This window comes from Ipomoea triloba, chromosome 13, assembly GCF_003576645.1.
Source record: "Ipomoea triloba cultivar NCNSP0323 chromosome 13, ASM357664v1".
NCBI lineage: Eukaryota > Viridiplantae > Streptophyta > Magnoliopsida > Solanales > Convolvulaceae > Ipomoea > Ipomoea triloba.
The window spans coordinates 23,277,007-23,294,552 of record NC_044928.1 but is presented as its reverse complement, the minus strand read 5'-3'; the positions used below and the strand labels follow the sequence as shown (position 1 = coordinate 23,294,552).

Sequence of the window (17,546 nt, the reverse complement as noted above, 5' to 3'; positions counted from 1 at the left end):
ATATATATATATATATATATATATATATATATATATATATATATATATATATATATATATATATATATAATTTTGCGTAAAATTGACTTATTCATTCCAACAAGTTATAAGGAGAAAATTAATGTAGTACGAATGCTTTCTAAACCACTATAAAAATACAAAAGTACTACTTGGATTCTAAAAACCTACCCTCAACTTTTAATTCACTTGTGTCCAATTTTATTGGAGTAAAAAAAAAAGAATAAATAAAATTCATGATTTCCTTATATTAAGCAATCAAATAATACCACACAGAAGCAGAAAATGGGAGTACACTAGAATTATTCATAAAAATATTTCTTTCTTTATCTTGCACTTCACTTTTTCTTATCTTATCTTGAGACTTAACTTTTATAATTGGGATCGATTTTACACCTACGCTCACTAACAAAACTAAGCTACAAATCCTTTTACTCTGCAAGGTCAAGACGTAGCTTCCGCCACAAGAAAATTTTATGTCCTTGACTCATTATAAAATTGTTTAAAAGTCCATTATTCAACCCCTCATCTTCTAGACTTTTACTTGCCTACTATCAAAACGTCGATTTTTTGAAATATATATACTTACTATATGTGGCTTTTTGAAAAATCAATGTCTTTTATTAGTATTTAAAATTTAATTAAAAAACATATCCAATTCACAGCGTTGATTTTTAGAAACCCCATATTGTATATTTTTTTTCGAATCATACTACGCTCCCCTCCATTTTTCGCCATATTTAATTTTTTAGAACATGATGTGAAATGTTTTCCACCAATAAAAATACTTTGATTATTATTATTATTTTTTTAAATTTAGTGAACCTTTCAGCTTAATAATATCAAAGAGGATGCTTAAGACTTGCCCGTTTGGTGATCTTACCGTGCGTGTCCAGAGAAATGTGATTGGGGTGCCTAGTGCTCGTGGAGATTGATTGTTTTGTTTTGTTTGCAGGGGCTTTGCCCATCCCTTTCCAAAAAAAAAAAAAAAAAAAGAGGATGCTAAGAGGTGAAAAAAATGATATTAAAGGCTAGTATAGTATAGGCTTTAGTTTACATGATTGAGAATCCCTCCTGAAGACCGTCCAATTTCCCCTTAACACTATGTTGCTGGATTATCAATACAGAAGTGGCAATGGAGTAATCGGAAGACGAAAGAATATCTCCGATCAAACCAAGCTCCGGGCACTCTTCCCAGTCATTCATCCCCACCGTCAACACCGAGTTCACTCTCCCCCCTCGCCCCACTATAAACAGCTCGTACTGCCCTTCCAGAGACCTTAACGTCGAGTATGTTTGACTAGAATTCACCAGATACTTCTCCCTGTAAGCCACGCGCCCGCTGGCGACGTGCCGATCATAGAACTGCGCGAAGCACTCGTCGTCCAGCTTCATCTCTTCCTGGTGCTCGGAGGACTCGGCCTTGGCTTTGTTGATTCTGGACGCCACGCTGTCCTCGCCGGCCTCCAGTAGGAACCGTATGACCGTGAGTTTCACTCCGGAGTGTCTCGCCACGCGCCCCACGTAGGACAGAGCCTCCCTGTCGTCTTTCCCGCCGATGAAGATGACAGCGGCATTCAGGCAAATGCTTGTCTTCGATACCGTTATATCTCCCAGTCCCCGGTCCACCAGGATCCCCACGGAACACGGCGCGTGTCGGAGCACCTTGCGGTTCACGTGCCGGAACCCGGAGTTTCCGGTGTCTAGCCTCCCATCTGGCGTCCGGTTTTTGTGGAACGGCATAACCACCATGTGGGCCCTCAGATCCTCCGCGAGAATACAAACATCCTGGTGCATACTATTCAAGGTAGACAACGCCATCATTTGCTTGACAGTAATCCCATCACTACACTCCGAAGAAATGTAATCCTGAACCGAGCTGTTAATTTCGTCTCTCATTCGTATCACCTCCGGGTCCGTAATCGTCACTGCATCCACCCCTCCTTGGTTAGTGGTCACCGTGGCCGCCACCCGGTCCGTCAACTCAATCATATCCGCCAGATATATCGTGATCCCGGGGTCCACAGTGCCGCGAGAGATCTCGATGAAGTTGATTGCGCAGGAAAGGTTCTGTTTGCCTCGGAGACAAAGCAAGATTCGCAGCCCGTCGGATGCATTGAGCCATTGGAGTGCCATTTTTCGGGTGGGCGAACGCTTCCTCGCCCATCCAATGATCTTCGCCACAACCAACGGGGTGTAGACTATGGTCAAAAAAGTCATAAACACCACTGAAAGCCCAAGGGGACCCGGAATGACATTGGACTGCCATTTCAACACCAAAGGTCAGTGCATTATTACACAATAACATTTTGATGACTTAGACCAGATTATACTAACAATTGTTTTATATAAAAAATGATTAAATATACTCCGTAATAAAAATGTTATCCCAAATAATAATAAACTGACATGGCCTACATCCATAAAAAAAAATACATTTTTGGGTGAAATTTCTTTATTTTATAATTATTATATTTATCCATTTATGTATTTATTTTTATTATAATAAGTTAGAAATTAAAAATAATATATTACATATTTTTATTATAATTATTATAAAATTTAATATATATTTTATTTCAATATACAACTAGTTGCTTTCGATTATCTGAAATTGATGATCTCTAGTTGAAGATCAAGGTTTTGAACTCTTGATCAAAGATCATTGGTCGACACAGTCTCTTAACTGGAGGCTGCCAGTGATTTTTTTTTTCTTTTTTCTTTTTTGTTTTTTTTTTAAGAATTTAAATATGAAGTTTATCAACGTTTCTAGGTCGCAACATGTCATTTGAGACTATTTGCATTATATTAAAATGACCAATGATTTAATTGTAGTTTTCAAAGTTGGATTTTCAAATTATATTTTTACGCTTAGTTAGGTGACAAACTTGACCATAATTGCAAAGAGTTAATATTACTTTTGACACTTCACTCATCTACTCATGATACGGGTATTTTAGAAATTTTAAATTAATGTCAGGCCGCCAAACACCTTGTGCACATGTAGTGACTCTCCCATATGAAAGGTCATGAGATTAGGGATGACAAATGTGCCCCGTCCCCATCGGGACGGGGATGGGGATCGGGAACGGGAAATTCGTGAAGTTTCCCGACAGGGATACCCCTCCCCGCCCTGCCCCGTCTCCGAAAAATTATAATAATTAAAAATTATATATATATATATATATATATATATATATATAATTTTTTAAAATGAAAATTTTAATTTTTAAAATTAAAATTACATTAATATAAAATTTTGACTAAGAATTGACCAGGGACGGGGAATCTCCGTCCCCGTCTAATTCCCTGCGGGATTGGGGATCCATTTCTCACCGGGGACGGGTCGCCCCGTTTCCATCCCTACATGAGATTGAGGCGAATTGATTCTTTTTTATTCAACATTTTGAAAAATTATAGATGAACAGATACTACAATGTAATAGGCCAATAGGGTGAAGAAGAGCTTACAGATGGGCCGTATACAGCCAAGAAGACTTGAAAATGGCCCTTGGTATTGAGAAGCAAACCAATTGCAACGGATTCCGGCCAATTAAATCCAAGCATAATTCCCGACACCAATGATCCGACAACTTTTCCGAAAGTTGTTATCAAGAACAGGCACACTACGTTAACCCATGTTTGCCAGCGATGAGCCCCAAATTTGGACAGCTCTGCGGTAGTCCATACCCACAGGAAAAACAAAGGGTAAAAAATGGTGGTAAAAATATAGTTAACCTTACTGATCATCATCTTCGATATCCTCCCTTCCCTGGGCATGAAAAGCCCCGCAAGAAACGCCGACAGCACCTTATTAAACATCGCCAAGTACGGCGAAATGGTGCACACCAACACCACGAAGGCTATGGCGATCACCAGGTGGGACCCCTTCATGGATTTCCCCTCCGGGTTCTCGTGGTTCACCCAGTCCATCACCACACGCGCCGCCCTCGACGCCACCACCGTCTGGAACATCAGCGACGTCAGCATCTTCACCACGCTCCGAGCGTCGCGCGTCTGGAATTTATGCGTGGGGTCGAACACTATGAACCCCAGGGAGATGAGCAGAGTCGAAACGACGTCGGCGTGGACGCCGGCGGCCACCACGAACCGCCCGATGTCCGACTTTCCGATCTTTAGGTCGGTTATGATCCGGGTCAGGAGAGGCGAGGCCGTGCCGGACAGCACGAGGCAAAGTCCAACGTTGACCATCACGTCCGAAGACATTTTCAAGGGCGGAATCAGAAAATTCCCTAGTACAAAGGTGGCCAGCACCCCGGAATAGGCAACCTTAGTCTCCGGGAGGTGTAAGTGTTGAAATATGTTGGGGTCTATTTCTAGTCCCATCACAAACATGTGACACATCATTATTGCATCCACAATGTAGTTTAAGGTTCGCTGAGTCTCCGCGTCATCTAAGGCTTTTCGTATGCCCGGAATATTACTCAAAAACATCCCTACCTGTACTAGTAAGTAACAACCCTACCTCAGCTAATTAATTGAACCAGATACATAAAATAAGACAGAATGAATAATTTAGGATATTGTTGGTTTAAACTTTAAACATTAATTTTCATTTTGAAAGTGAGGAAAAGTATTGCAACAATATTCATATTCATTTTAGGTGGGTTGGTAAATTCAACATATATTTGTTTTAAACTAAAGCAGAATTGATATTATGAAAATATAAAGGTTTTTTTTTGGGCGGGGGATATATATAAAAACAGAGAATATATATAATGAAAAGATTTGGCGTACCATGGCTTCCGAAATGATGCGAGGTTGAGAAACAGGGCGCAAGAGAAAGTGAACAAAGTTGCACAAAACCATGGCGAGGAAGAACCCTAACGCGTAAACGGCTATGGACGCCATTTTAACGGTCATCGCCGTCTGGCACCGCGCCTCTTCTGCTGCGTTGTTCTTTAGAAAATCCATTATTATTTATGGTTTCTGGTATGTAATGTATATATATGATTCCTAAAATACAAAGGAATTGGGATTTCTTTGACAAAAGAATGAAAGAAGGAGAAAATGCGTTTGCTACTGTCTGCGAAAGGAAGGGACAGAGAAAGAAATTAGATGAGGATTGAGGAAAGAGATTTATTATAGCTCAAAATTTGGGTGGCCACGTGGAGGCAGGTGCCCCATTTTACTCCTAATTACTTGGAGGACTTGTAGGAACGGACACAAAAATCTTCATTAGGGACACTTAAATATTCTCTCTACAATGCCTCTCTCTCTCTCTCTCTATATATATATATATAGAGTTATAGAGAGATAGGCACTTAGATGGTTTTTTGTCTTTTATTTTTTTTTTTTTGTCACAAGAGAAACTCGCAATCACTACTCGAGAGTATATACTAGATATATTCTATCTTGTGACTTTCATAAAACAAAAAATTACAAGGAGGTAAACCTTGTCAATAACTGACTGACTCAAACTAAAAAGGATAATAGGTCACTTCTACTAGTACTGTCAAAGTGGGCTGAAACTCGCGGACTTACACGCATCCACCCCGCAGCAGGGCGGGTTAGGGCTAAAAAAAGATGGCCCGCGAAGGAGCAGGCCTAGCCCGTTAAGGCTCGCGACCCGCGCGGGCTGACTTGCTAGTCCATCTCTTTTTTTTTTTTTTTTTTTAAATATACATTGTACATGAATGTGTACACATGAATATAAAAATATATATTCATTCATGTGTACACAGTATGTATACCGCATGAATATATATTCATGTGTACACAGTTTTAAAAAAATCAAAAGTTTGTGGGGCCTGCCAACCTACGTTGGGCGGCTAGGATTGTATGAATCCTAGCTAATGGGACTAATGGATCGATCCGCAAAAGTCAGCTAAAAATTAGGTCTGCGGTGGGACGGGTCGACCAGTTTTTACAGTACTAACTTTCACTGTGTTTTAAATGTTTATTAGCACTACATGTCTACATTTAGAGGAGATAACTAGTTTCCAGCTCAAGCTTTGCTCAGATTCTTTAGCTCAGGTTCTTTTTAAATTATTTATTGAGTATAATTTATTTGTTAATGTTGTTTTGAATTTAGATAACGTAGGATGCAAAATAATTTTATTTTTATTTTTGCATAAAAAATGGCATTAAACAAATTTTACAAGAGTGAATTGAAGAAGAATAAAATAAAATAAACTAAACTAAAAACTTTATTTGAATTATCATATGAAAATCTTTTAATATTTAAATAAATAGTTTAATCTCACATAAATTTTTATAACGAGTTAATTCCAGCAATAGTCCTCCGACTATGTTGATTTTTCAAAATTAGTCTCCGACTTTTAATTTGGACAATTTAGATCCCTTGACTGTCAAATTCTTTCCAATGTTGGTCTTTTCGTCAAATTTTAGTTAAGTTGAGGCAAATGAAGGGGTAAAACTGTATGTTCACATGTTTAGTGTATTATTACTAGTATTTCTCCTGTCCTATACGCTGTATATATGAATATAATCTCAGCTGAAGTCTCAATCGAAGCCATATAATCTCATTCGAAATCTCTTCGACTGAGATTATATTCATATATATAGCGTATAGGACATGAGAAATACGAGTAATAATACACTATACAGGTGAACGAGCAATTTTACCCCTTCATTTGACCTCTACTTACCCAAAATTTGACAAAAGGACCAACATTGGAAATAATTTGAAAGTCAAGGGATCTAAATTGTCCAAATTAAAAGTCGGGGACTAATTTTGAAAAATCAACATAGTCGGAGGACCATTGCTGGAATTAACTGTTTTTATAACATTTAAAATTGCCACAGCTCATTCTGATTTATGATTGGACGAAGCACACTGCTCCACTGGCACGGGAGCTGCTGGCTGCTGTACTGGATCCCACACCTACTTTTGCTGAACCACACAATGGACAATTGCCGCATTTACATTGCTATGTAGATGGTGGTTACAAAGCTACAACACGGGAGGCAACTTATGGCGCCATGCTTATGACTGCTGACCATAATTTCCTTGCTGCTATGAATGGCAGGTTGGCAATATGCATGGATTCACTCATGGCGGAAACACTCGTATGTAAGGAGGTCTTATCGTGGTTGAAGGATCATGTGTGTGTCAACCCTTGTTCGTTCGTCTGTTGACAAAACCTGTGCCTGAATCCTGTTCTTATGTGGGTTTTGCCGTGTCTGACTGTAGACGTATTCTATGTTCTTTTCCTTTTTGTTCTATTGGTTTTGTTCCTAGAATCTCCAATACAATAGCTCATGCTTTAGCTTGTGAGGCATATTCTCAGGCTTCTTCCATGTTTTGGGATATTGATCCCCCTGACTTTGTTGCTCCGTTATTCCATTAATGCAATGTTTTTGCTTGGTTTTTCAAAAAAAAAAAAAACAAAATCAATAATAGTAATCATTTTGAGAAGAAAATCGATCATAAAATGGTTACCTTTTAAGAGTAACTAGTATTTTCACCCGTGCGATACACATGATAGATTTGTTATAATATATAAAGAATATTTGGATCGATATATAATTATATAAATTATAATATCAAATATTATATAGTGCAATTGAAGATATGTTTTGGACCAATTATGTTTTCTGATGTTATCCTTGTTTGAATTCGAGCAAATAATTGCTTAATTAATAGCTAATGTGTAGATGTACGCATGCGATGCTGGAACTTTAGAGATTTTATATATTATTGTTTAAGATTTTTATAAATTGGGCAAATATGCTCGTTCTCTAGTAACTCAGTTATATGAATCAATTGTTATTCTAATTCATATGTATAGAAGATATATTTTTGTGTAGATATATAACAATTTTTTCATCTTAGAAAAAACATAATATCACCGGTCGTATTTACACATTATTGAAAACCTCTTTGTAGACGACATTGGTAGTAACAACACAATCTTGTCGATCATTGTCTAGAACTAACACTTTCAGGCTATCAGGATGGATGACTCGGGAGAAAGCCACGTACAATTGACCATGATTAAAGGCTGGTTTTTTCAGCAATAACCCATTTACACATTATTGTAGGTGGATGTAATTGAGGTGGAAATGGACGTGCAACAAGTGGTGTATGCCTTGTGGAGTGATTTCGGGAACGATGAGTTTGATTTGATTGTAGATGATGTGAAATAAATTGCTTTTACTTTTGTTAATTTGAATTTCTCTTTTGTTAAGTCATTTGTGAAATCTGAAATGTGAATCGTGTTATCCGTGCGTTAACTAGAGACAAACTTCTATCTTAAAATTTTGGGAAAAAGGTATAAATAAGTTATTGAAGTATTTGGAAATTAGCAATTAAACCATCGAACTCAAATAAATCACTAAACTCAGAAAAATAAAGCAATTAAGCGACGACTTTTTTGGTGACTGGCAAAAAATTTCAGCTACCGACGACAATTTGAGTTTGATGGCTTATTTGTACACTTTTCCTTAAAATTTTTGCCAAAATTTAGAGCACGTGGTAGAAATCTGCAAGTTGACTAAACTCAGTGAAGGCCGCAAGAATCCAAATCGTTGAGTGCGATAGCCAATTCAAGAAAATCCCAAAATCCCTTTTCTACATTTTCTTCTACTTCTTCAAATCCGAAAATGGCAACCAAATCTTCACCAGCAACCACTCTCTCCCTCTCTCTGGCCCGATCAAAACCCACTTCTCCTTCTTCAACCACTTCTTTATCTTTCTCTAGCTCATTGTCCTTGAGCAGCAACCGGGCCGGGCTCAAGCTGGTTACCCGCCCCAGATCCGCTCCTACAAAGCGTTTTTCTTGCAATTGCATGTTCGGGCTTGGGGTGCCGGAGCTTGCGGTCATCGCCGGTGTCGCCACCCTCGTCTTCGGCCCTAAGCAGTTGCCAGAAGTCGGCCGTACTATTGGCAAGACCTTCAAGAGCTTCCAACAGGTCAATTCTTTCTCTTTCGTATGTATTGAGATCAATATTCTAAGATCAATTATTTTTATACTTTACTGTTAATGAACTCGATATATACAACCTCATGAATTTTCAAGATTAACAAGTAACAGGTAGATTATAGAATGATTTTCTGGCAACAATAGTTTTTTTTTTCCCTGCATTTGGGAATCAGACCAATTAGGGTTTTGAGCGCTTAGGATTAGTCAAGCGTAAGCTGAGAAACTGGAAGAATGATAGTATGATACTATGGTGACTAATTCTCTGTAAACCTTTATTCCTTTGGGCTTTGATTCCAAAAAGAATGCAATTTGTAGTTCCACAAGTGACTAACTTTACATTTGTTCTGATTTCTGAAGATTATCAATATATATTGCAATTGCAGGCAGCAAAGGAATTTGAACTAGAGATGAAAAAGGACCCCGGTGCTCTAGCCGAGCCTGCTTTAGAGGAAGTAAAAGCTGTCAGTCAAGAAGAGAAACATCAAGCTACAGTCTCCAGCACGAGGGAGGCTTCCTAAACTACTATGATGATACATTCAATCATCTACTACTGCTACTAGGTTTGTTATTTGTACGTCGCATTTGATTTCTGAATATTGTTGATTGTTAAGCTAAGTTATAGTGTTTGAATTTATTGGATGAGTTAGCATTTGGTATGACTGCGAATAAGATTTTTATATGGGATTAGTTTGCCATAATTCTTTTCCTTACGACCTTACCCATTCACAAGAAAATCAACCTTGATTGTGTACAAATATGGAATTGTTATAAATGGTGAGAGAAGATAAAGTTTGGGAGTATTTTGATCGCATTTTTCAGAAAATTTGTAAAAGCATTATGTTTTATGTTTTCATTTTCCTCCTGCAAAGCTCGTCAATGATTTGTGTTGAAGATCCTGTATAGGTCAGAAATTAAAGACCAACATACAAATTAGTAAATGCGGTTAAGGTTGACATACTAGCAAGACATTGTTTATTATATCTTTTGCCTTGGCTGAATTTAGAGTTGATTGATTATTAAACTTTATTTGTGAGTTAAAACATATTAAAATGTAGATGGTAAATGTTTAAAACACATTTGCTTGAGAAATGTACATTTGATTGGCCTTGGGTATATGGAGGTCGTTAAAGACCATAAAAAGTTGTGGCAATTGGAAGCCTTAATATATAAACATAAATGTGTTGTCCACTTGTCCATCTATCAGTTTAGTTTTTTAGTTGAGACGAAACACATACTTTAACTTGATATCAAGGTTGCGGTCCACATGTTGATTAGAGTCCGTAAAAAAGTAATCGCACAAACCAGTTGTGGAGCTAATGTTTGGAGATAAAGAAAACCAGTCCAGAGAGAACTATGAATATTGTGAAACCGAATTGATTGAGAATGATGAGAAAACAAGGTTTGAAAGAAAGAAGATGGTGGATGGTAAGAAATAATAATGTAAAGATGGATGTAAGCCTCTATTATCAGGCTTGATAGCATATTAGCATTCACCTCTAAGGGAAAACTTGAGTTGGTCCAAGCAACAATATAGTGAAAGATTTGATCATTTCACAGTAAAAGACTGAAAGTTTACATAACACAGTCGGTGCGTAGGGGTGTACTCGAGTTCGTAACAAAGTTGACTAAAAGCATAAAGATTACAACATATCATCACTTTATGTAGATAAAAACAACTTCATTTGTGTTCTTATGCTAAAAGAAGTCTTTAGTTAAACTGTGTAGTGCTGCTGGATAGTTTCAATATCCAACCCCTTGAGCTTCACCACTGACTCCACATGACCTTTCAGTGTATTCAGCTCACGAAGCCTGCAACAACAAGTGCCAGAAATGATCTTTGTTAGTATCAAACGCTTATCACTACGCCAAAAACTGTATATAGCTCACAGCAAAGGCGCAACTCTTTATTTTCGAGAGACAGGGTGCTGGACTTCACCCTTCACTGGCCTCTGCCCAACAGATCTTTGGTTCCATGGAAGTCTAAACAAATAAGCAAATTAAACAGCGTATACATATATACATACCTAGCCATCTCGGCTCGCCTCTTTGCCTGTTCTGCAATTTCGGACAGCTCCCTGTAGCTGTTCTTCTCATGAGTGAAGGCATTAGAAGCCTCGGGCGGTTGAAGTCCATGCAAAGTTCTCTGAGCATGAGCCCATTGAGCTTCCCTCTCCTCTCTGCCATAGTCTTTCTTGGTGGTGAAGGCAGTCTGCATAATAATAATAATAATATCATCAACACATTGTTCAGAGATTCACAAACAAACCAATTCACTCACTATCTTTTCTCTGCTGCAATATAATTAAGCCAAGGGATCCTGTTACCTTGTTCTCCAGCATGCTAACCCAGGCCTTCCCACTCAAGATGTAGCGAATGGCGAACTTCATAAGGTCGAGTGGCACATAGAACACAATGCTGTAAAGCCAGATCACCCCGGCCCATCCCCACCCGCACCCCTGAATTCTGGCGAACCCCCAGTTCGCATACACAGCAATTAGAGTAGCAACCTGAATTATATTGTGAATTGTGATGGTTAAAAATCCATGCCACTTTCTTTCTTTATTGGAGAGGGAATAAAAAAAAAAAGACTCTAAACTCTCTTACCAACTGTGCAATGAAGAAAGCAGTAATGAGCAGCATTCCAGGGCGCTCCACGAAGGACCAGCTGCGAGAGCGAGTCACAAAAATCAGAGCCTGGCTCACGATACTCACTTGAAGGTACAGCGCAGCCATCATTTCTTCATCGCTGTGCCTAATTGATCTTACACCGAATTTATCCTGCATATATAAATAATACCTCCAAATCAGCAAAACGAAACTAAAACGAACCAATCAGAAAATGGGAATTAGTCCTTACAGAGAAGAAGTCAGTGTCATGCATAATCCAGAAGAAAATAACAGTCATCAGAGCCAAGTAGCCTCCAAGAACAACTCCCGTCGCGAAAATCTCCTTCAGTTTCCAACTATCTGGCAGTGGGGATGGCACTACTCTATCCTTTGAGATTGTCATAATGGTACCTATAAACAAATGATTCGACATTTGTGTTAAACTTTTGAACTAATACGAGGTAATTTTTCAAGAATTGGAAGGGGAGTTAGTTTACCATCATTTAGAATGGCAATGATCAGAACCATAAAGGCAGAGAAGTCATATTTCCAAATCAATGAAATAAGCATGAAACCAAACTGCAAAAAGGCGGTCACAAAATCAATAACTGGTAGGATAGATAGGATTATAAAGCTCAGAACTGCAATATTCAGCTTACCACAATACGTATCGTAATGGACACTGCGTATATCTGTGAAAACACGAGTCACACGTAGAGTTAGAAAAGAACTAAAAGAAAAAATCAATGTCCTGAGGATATAGAAACAACATACAGTGTAGTTCTTCATCCTCTGGAAAATGGCTCTGCTAGTCAACACTGCACTAATGATAACGCTAAGCCCGGGCTCAGTGAGCACGATGTCAGAAGCGCTCCTCGCTGCATCAGTAGCATCGGCCACTGCAATCCCGATATCTGCCTTCTTTAAAGCGGGAGCATCGTTCACTCCATCACCTGTCATTCCAACAATGTGCTTCCTCTCCTGCAACTTCTTCACTATTTCATACTTGTGCTCTGCACAACACAATCAAATGAATAAATAAATCATCGCACTGTACTTTTTCCAAAAATTAAACAAGAAATGCAAAAACAGTTTTACAGCACCAACCTGGGAACACCCCAGCAAAGCCATCAGCCGTTTCAATCAATTCCTCGACCGGGAGGGCTGCAATGGAAGCATCTTTGTCTTGACCAAGTAAAGAAGCAGACGGGTACATGTTAGTCCCCATTCCAAGTCTCCGACCAGTCTCCTTAGCAATTGCAAGTTGATCACCTAAATCCAGCCAGCAATGGCAATTCGATAAACAAAACAATGTTGGGAGAAGACTAAAACGACGAAAAAAGAAGCAGGAATGAGCCGAGTACCAGTAATCATTTTAACATTTACACCGAGGTTAAGAGCCCTGCGGATAGTCTCAGCGCTGTCATGCCTGGGAGGGTCAAAAAGCGGTAACAATCCAACAAATTGCCACGGTCCACCCTCACTCTCCTTTGATCTCTCAGGCACTTCCTGTCTAGATATAGCCAATGACCTCAGCCCACGTTCAGCGTACTTATCAATCACAGAATGAACCTTTCTCTTTAAGTCTTCCCTAGCATTGCAAAGACTCAAAATCTAAAGAAAAAATGTTAGTCTTACAATCTGCAATTCGATAACCAATGGTAAAGACTAAACGGGCGAAAAAGAAACCTGCTCGGGAGCTCCTTTGCTAACCCTATGCCAGTTTCCTTGAGCATCGATGTAAGTCAAAGCAGTCCTCTTGTCTACTGGATTAAAGGGCAAGAAATGGACCTCTGTAATCCCGGCTCGTGCCTATATATCAATCAAAGCAAGTATTTATATAATGTAGAACTAGAAAGAGGAGATCGAGCTATATATATATATATATATATATATATATATATATATATATACACCATACCTCCTTTGGATCAGCAAGCATCCCAACCATGGCAGCATCAATAGCATCCTGATTTTCAACCCTAGAAGCTCTAGCAGCAAAAAGGAGGACATGGTCTTTCTCCACGCCCTTTGCAAACACCTCTACCAAGTTCTTATCGACGCTCAGCTTGTTAAGAGTTAAAGTTCCGGTCTTGTCACTACACAGCACATCCATGCCAGCCATTTCTTCAATGGCAGTCATTCTCTTGGTGATGGCGCCCTGCTGAGACAGCTTGTGAGATCCGATAGCCATTGTGACAGACAAAACAGTGGGCATGGCAATCGGGATGCCACCGATTAAGAGCACGAGCAGATTGTCAATTCCATCCCTGTACTTCCTGTGCTGAATTGGGTACATCACAATAATCTCGGCTATCATGCCCACAGCAATGGAGCATATACAGAAGTTCCCAATGGCAGTGAGGACTTTCTGGAAATGCCCGACTTGGTTCGTGCTGTCTACAAGATGGGCTGCCTTCCCAAAGAAAGTGTGGACCCCTGTGGCAATAACAACAGCTTCAATCTCTCCTTGCTTGCAAGTTGAGCCAGAGAAAACTTCATCACCAGGGTGCTTGGTCACAGGGAGGGATTCTCCTGTGAGGGCTGATTGATCAACCTTTAAAGGATCGCCTTCGAGAAGACGAGCATCTGCAGGGATGATGTCTCCCAATTTGATGCTCACAATATCTCCTGGAACAAGAATTGCAGCTTCCTGTTCACTCCATCGCCCATCTCTCAGCACCTGCATGTTGCATTTCAATCAGAATTCACAGCTTTCATCTTCTCATGCTCAATTACATATTGTTGGGTAAGGCCTAAAGGATCAAGTCCTGCACCAGTCTAGGGAATTGCTGGGCAGAGGTAGGCCAAGTTCACCACCAGGTAATTACTGACTAGGGGTTGTTGGACGGAGGTCTAAAGTGCCAAATACAACACCCCGCCTTTCGAAAATGTAGCTCTGGCTACTACGTAGTATAAAGAAATAACGTTGAGCCTATAGTAAACACTTGATCTAACATATTGTTGGGCAAGGCCAGAAGGATCAAGTCTTGCAGCAAGTGGCTAGAGGATTGTTGGGCGGAAACTGAAGGCCAAGTCCATAACCAAGTGGCCAGGAAATTGTTGGACGGGGTCAAATTGAGAAGTCCTTTCGAAAATGTGTCTCTGACTACTATGTAGATATAAGGAAATAAAGTTACGCCTATATATAGCTTTTGGCGTAGTGGTAATTGTTGATCTAACAAACTAATTAAGTGGTATCAATTATCAAAGCACATGCATATTTTAATTTGTAGTAGTGGTAAGCGTTTGATCATAGCACATTGGTATATATGAATATGAAAATAAAAAATGTACCTTGGTTTTGGGAGCAAGTCCGGCCATAAGAGCTGCAGCAGCATTGCCAGCATTGTTTTCTTCAATGAAACTGATAGTTGAGTTGATGACAAGCAAGCAAACGATACCCACAAAGTCTTGCCAATCTGGTGGCTTTCCGTCTCCGTTAGCCAGTGCGATGGCCATAATGGCTGCAGCTTCCATCACCCATGATAGAGGGTTCCACATAAACCCCAGGAACTTCAGTAACTTGCTTTCCTGGATTTCCACACCAAACCATCCTTAATAAGTGTTATGTGCTAGTGTAGTGTTGTTATACAAAGGGAAGCTACCTAGTTAAAGGATACAACTTTTGCTTTATTTTTTTTTATTTTTATTTTTCTGTGCTCACCCGTAAATCTAGTCAGCTTAAATCAAGAAGGACAATAAACTGCTCAGATCTTACTGAGAGTTAAACTTATAACATTGTAATTATCAAGGTAGTAGCTTAGCCAACTTGCCCGGACTTATTCATGAAAAATACTTTGAATCTTTGCACTGTTGTGACCATTGTTATTAAATCTTTTATATGGTGATTGAAAATTAAAATTTTAAATATTAGTGCAATTTTAACCCACATTTTAAGATAATGGATTAAAAAAAATCATATGACCTTGAATTAATTTATCTATTTGTCTGCCATATATAATATAGATGGATTAATAATCATTCTTAAATAATAAAAATTACATTATAATATATTTTATGCAACTAATATAAATCATCATTATAAGTGAAAACAATTTGATTCTTTTATTTATGAATTTGATATAGGGGTACGGTGTTTGATAAATATCTGTTAGTTGATTGAATTAGTGTGTTTGAGTAGTTGATATCATTAGTCGATTGTAGAAAAATGTTTGATAAATTAACTATTAGTTGATAGCTGATTACATGTAAAATGATTTTATCAAAAAGTTGGTCGAAAAAGCTGTTTTGAGCAGCTTTTTGAATTTTGAGTTTTTGAAGCAATAAGCTGTACAAAAGCTAATTAATCAAACACTCATATTGACTATTTAACCAAGTCAAACAAGTGAACCAACTAATAGTCATCAAACAAGCTAAAATTGGTTGATAAGCCAATATTTTATAAAACATTAATTTAAGTTAGATCGAGTTTTTCTTTTAAAATATAAATTTCATCCAAAGTTGATTAAGTGTGTATTAAATTTTTTTCAGAATAAGAGTCAAACTTTATAAATGTGACTCCAGTTGAATCTAGATTGATCCCAAAAAATATGAATGTTATATGTAACATGTACATAAAAAAAATTGTTATTAACACAATAGGCACTGATTTAGATTTTTTTTGTAATGATAAGCCTAAAAATTATACCTTTTTCTCTTCCAATTTGTTGGGACCAAATATTTGAAGCCTGTTGGCCCCTTCGTCTGAACTCAAACCCTCTTTCGAACATTTCAATTGCTGAAACACTTCCTCGATGGGAATTTTCTCCTGCAAAACACCAATAAATAAATAAATAAATCATATATTATGCATTAATTAATTTTTGTTTTGTGACGAGAGAAACTCATAGTCACTACTCGAGAGTATTATATCCTGTAAAGATATAAATCACACTAGAAAGACCATGTGCGATGGACTCGATCAAGGGGTGCTAATTTAACAAGAATTGAACTTGTGACATTTTGGTATGAGAATTATTATACACCTATTCGGTCACCCCTGGCGGGACTATGAATTAATAAATTAAATCATAAGTTTCAACTCAGCATTAAATTAGATTAATTACTTTGCTAGGTTCACACAATTCCCATCCTTGAAGGGACCACTAAATCAAGCAATTGAAAATAAATCGAAAAGAATCACGTTGCAATTCCTTATTAAAATCATTTATGTATAATTATGAGCCCGGACTTCTAAACGTTTTTGTTTGAAAGACTAACGAAAAAAAAAAAAAAATCGCGGTATGTATCTTAACTAATCTAAAGGTCTCCAACTAAAATATGTATGATTGGATATCAAATAATAAATAATAGGAAATGATTTTCCACAGTTATAAATTTCTTGTTATTTTCTATTGTTTTCTTTTAGTACTATTGACTCTGTTCTAGTATCTGTTTATAACTATTTTCAACGGAAAATTTTTTATTTTAATAAAAAATAATTATAGTAGTAATTAATGATATGTACCGGATCTTAATACTGTAAGTTACTGTAACCCCTCCTCATTTTATTGCCCAAAACAGAAAGTCAACGAGTAATTGAGGACAAAACGATGATTTTTTTTTTTTTGAAAAATACAAAACGATGATTTAGAAGTTCAAGAAATTAAAAGAGAGAGAAATAAAAAAAAAATTAATAAAAAACAGTTGGGCCATGAGTGTTCAGATGTGTGCATGTGAACGATGTACGTATGGATGTAGGCGCCGATATATATAATCGGCACTAATGATTTTTGAAATAAATTTAATTATTAATGCTTTTAGATTATGCTTTAGAGTATTATAGAAATATGAGTTCGATTGTACTCGATACAATTACAAAAATATATTCTATTTTTATTCTGATTTCATATATCGTGTCTAAAAATAATTGAGGAGCAATTTTAGAAGAAATAATGATTTATTTTCCTTATATTTTTTTATAACTTAATATGATCAGAACACTTTTGTTTTGTTTTGCTTATGTTTTGTATTGTTTTTGTTTTTTTTTTTTTTTTTTTTTTTTTTTTTT

General features: G+C 37.6%; 3 protein-coding genes across 4 annotated transcripts in view; 1 reads left to right on the top strand and 2 right to left on the bottom strand.

Annotated features, from left to right (window-relative positions):
- Positions 1-1,024: 1,024 nt before the first annotated feature.
- On the bottom strand, positions 1,025-4,952 carry LOC116003159 (cation/H(+) antiporter 28-like). Of its 2 annotated transcripts, none has more exons than XM_031243324.1 (3): positions 4,776-4,952; positions 3,489-4,478; positions 1,025-2,280 (listed from the first exon to the last, which is right to left on the bottom strand). In XM_031243324.1, the coding sequence occupies exons 1-3, from the start codon at positions 4,950-4,952 to the stop codon at positions 1,072-1,074; spliced, it is 2,376 nt and encodes a 791-aa protein (XP_031099184.1). In that variant the 3' UTR covers positions 1,025-1,071. The 2 variants fall into 2 exon arrangements, with proteins under 2 accessions (XP_031099184.1, XP_031099185.1); XM_031243325.1 differs by having other exon boundaries at positions 3,489-4,483; positions 4,776-4,838.
- Positions 4,953-8,520: 3,568 nt separating this feature from the next.
- Positions 8,521-9,735, top strand: LOC116001902 (sec-independent protein translocase protein TATA, chloroplastic-like). Its single transcript, XM_031241852.1, has 2 exons — positions 8,521-8,915; positions 9,310-9,735. The coding sequence occupies exons 1-2, from the start codon at positions 8,607-8,609 to the stop codon at positions 9,442-9,444; spliced, it is 444 nt and encodes a 147-aa protein (XP_031097712.1). The 5' UTR covers positions 8,521-8,606; the 3' UTR covers positions 9,445-9,735.
- Positions 9,736-10,373: 638 nt separating this feature from the next.
- The window catches only part of LOC116001901 (plasma membrane ATPase 4-like), an 8,828-nt gene continuing 1,655 nt past the window's right edge, over positions 10,374-17,546 (bottom strand). Inside the window, exons 2-15 of the mRNA XM_031241850.1 lie at positions 16,185-16,304; positions 14,831-15,067; positions 13,455-14,216; positions 13,223-13,345; positions 12,898-13,147; positions 12,641-12,805; positions 12,308-12,546; positions 12,193-12,225; positions 12,031-12,112; positions 11,784-11,944; positions 11,531-11,704; positions 11,251-11,433; positions 10,951-11,135; positions 10,374-10,735 (exon numbers count right to left, since the gene is read on the bottom strand). Coding sequence (XP_031097710.1) covers positions 10,639-10,735; positions 10,951-11,135; positions 11,251-11,433; positions 11,531-11,704; positions 11,784-11,944; positions 12,031-12,112; positions 12,193-12,225; positions 12,308-12,546; positions 12,641-12,805; positions 12,898-13,147; positions 13,223-13,345; positions 13,455-14,216; positions 14,831-15,067; positions 16,185-16,304 — 2,811 coding nt within the window. The 3' untranslated portion in view covers positions 10,374-10,638. The remainder of the gene's footprint in view (positions 10,736-10,950; positions 11,136-11,250; positions 11,434-11,530; positions 11,705-11,783; positions 11,945-12,030; positions 12,113-12,192; positions 12,226-12,307; positions 12,547-12,640; positions 12,806-12,897; positions 13,148-13,222; positions 13,346-13,454; positions 14,217-14,830; positions 15,068-16,184; positions 16,305-17,546) is intronic.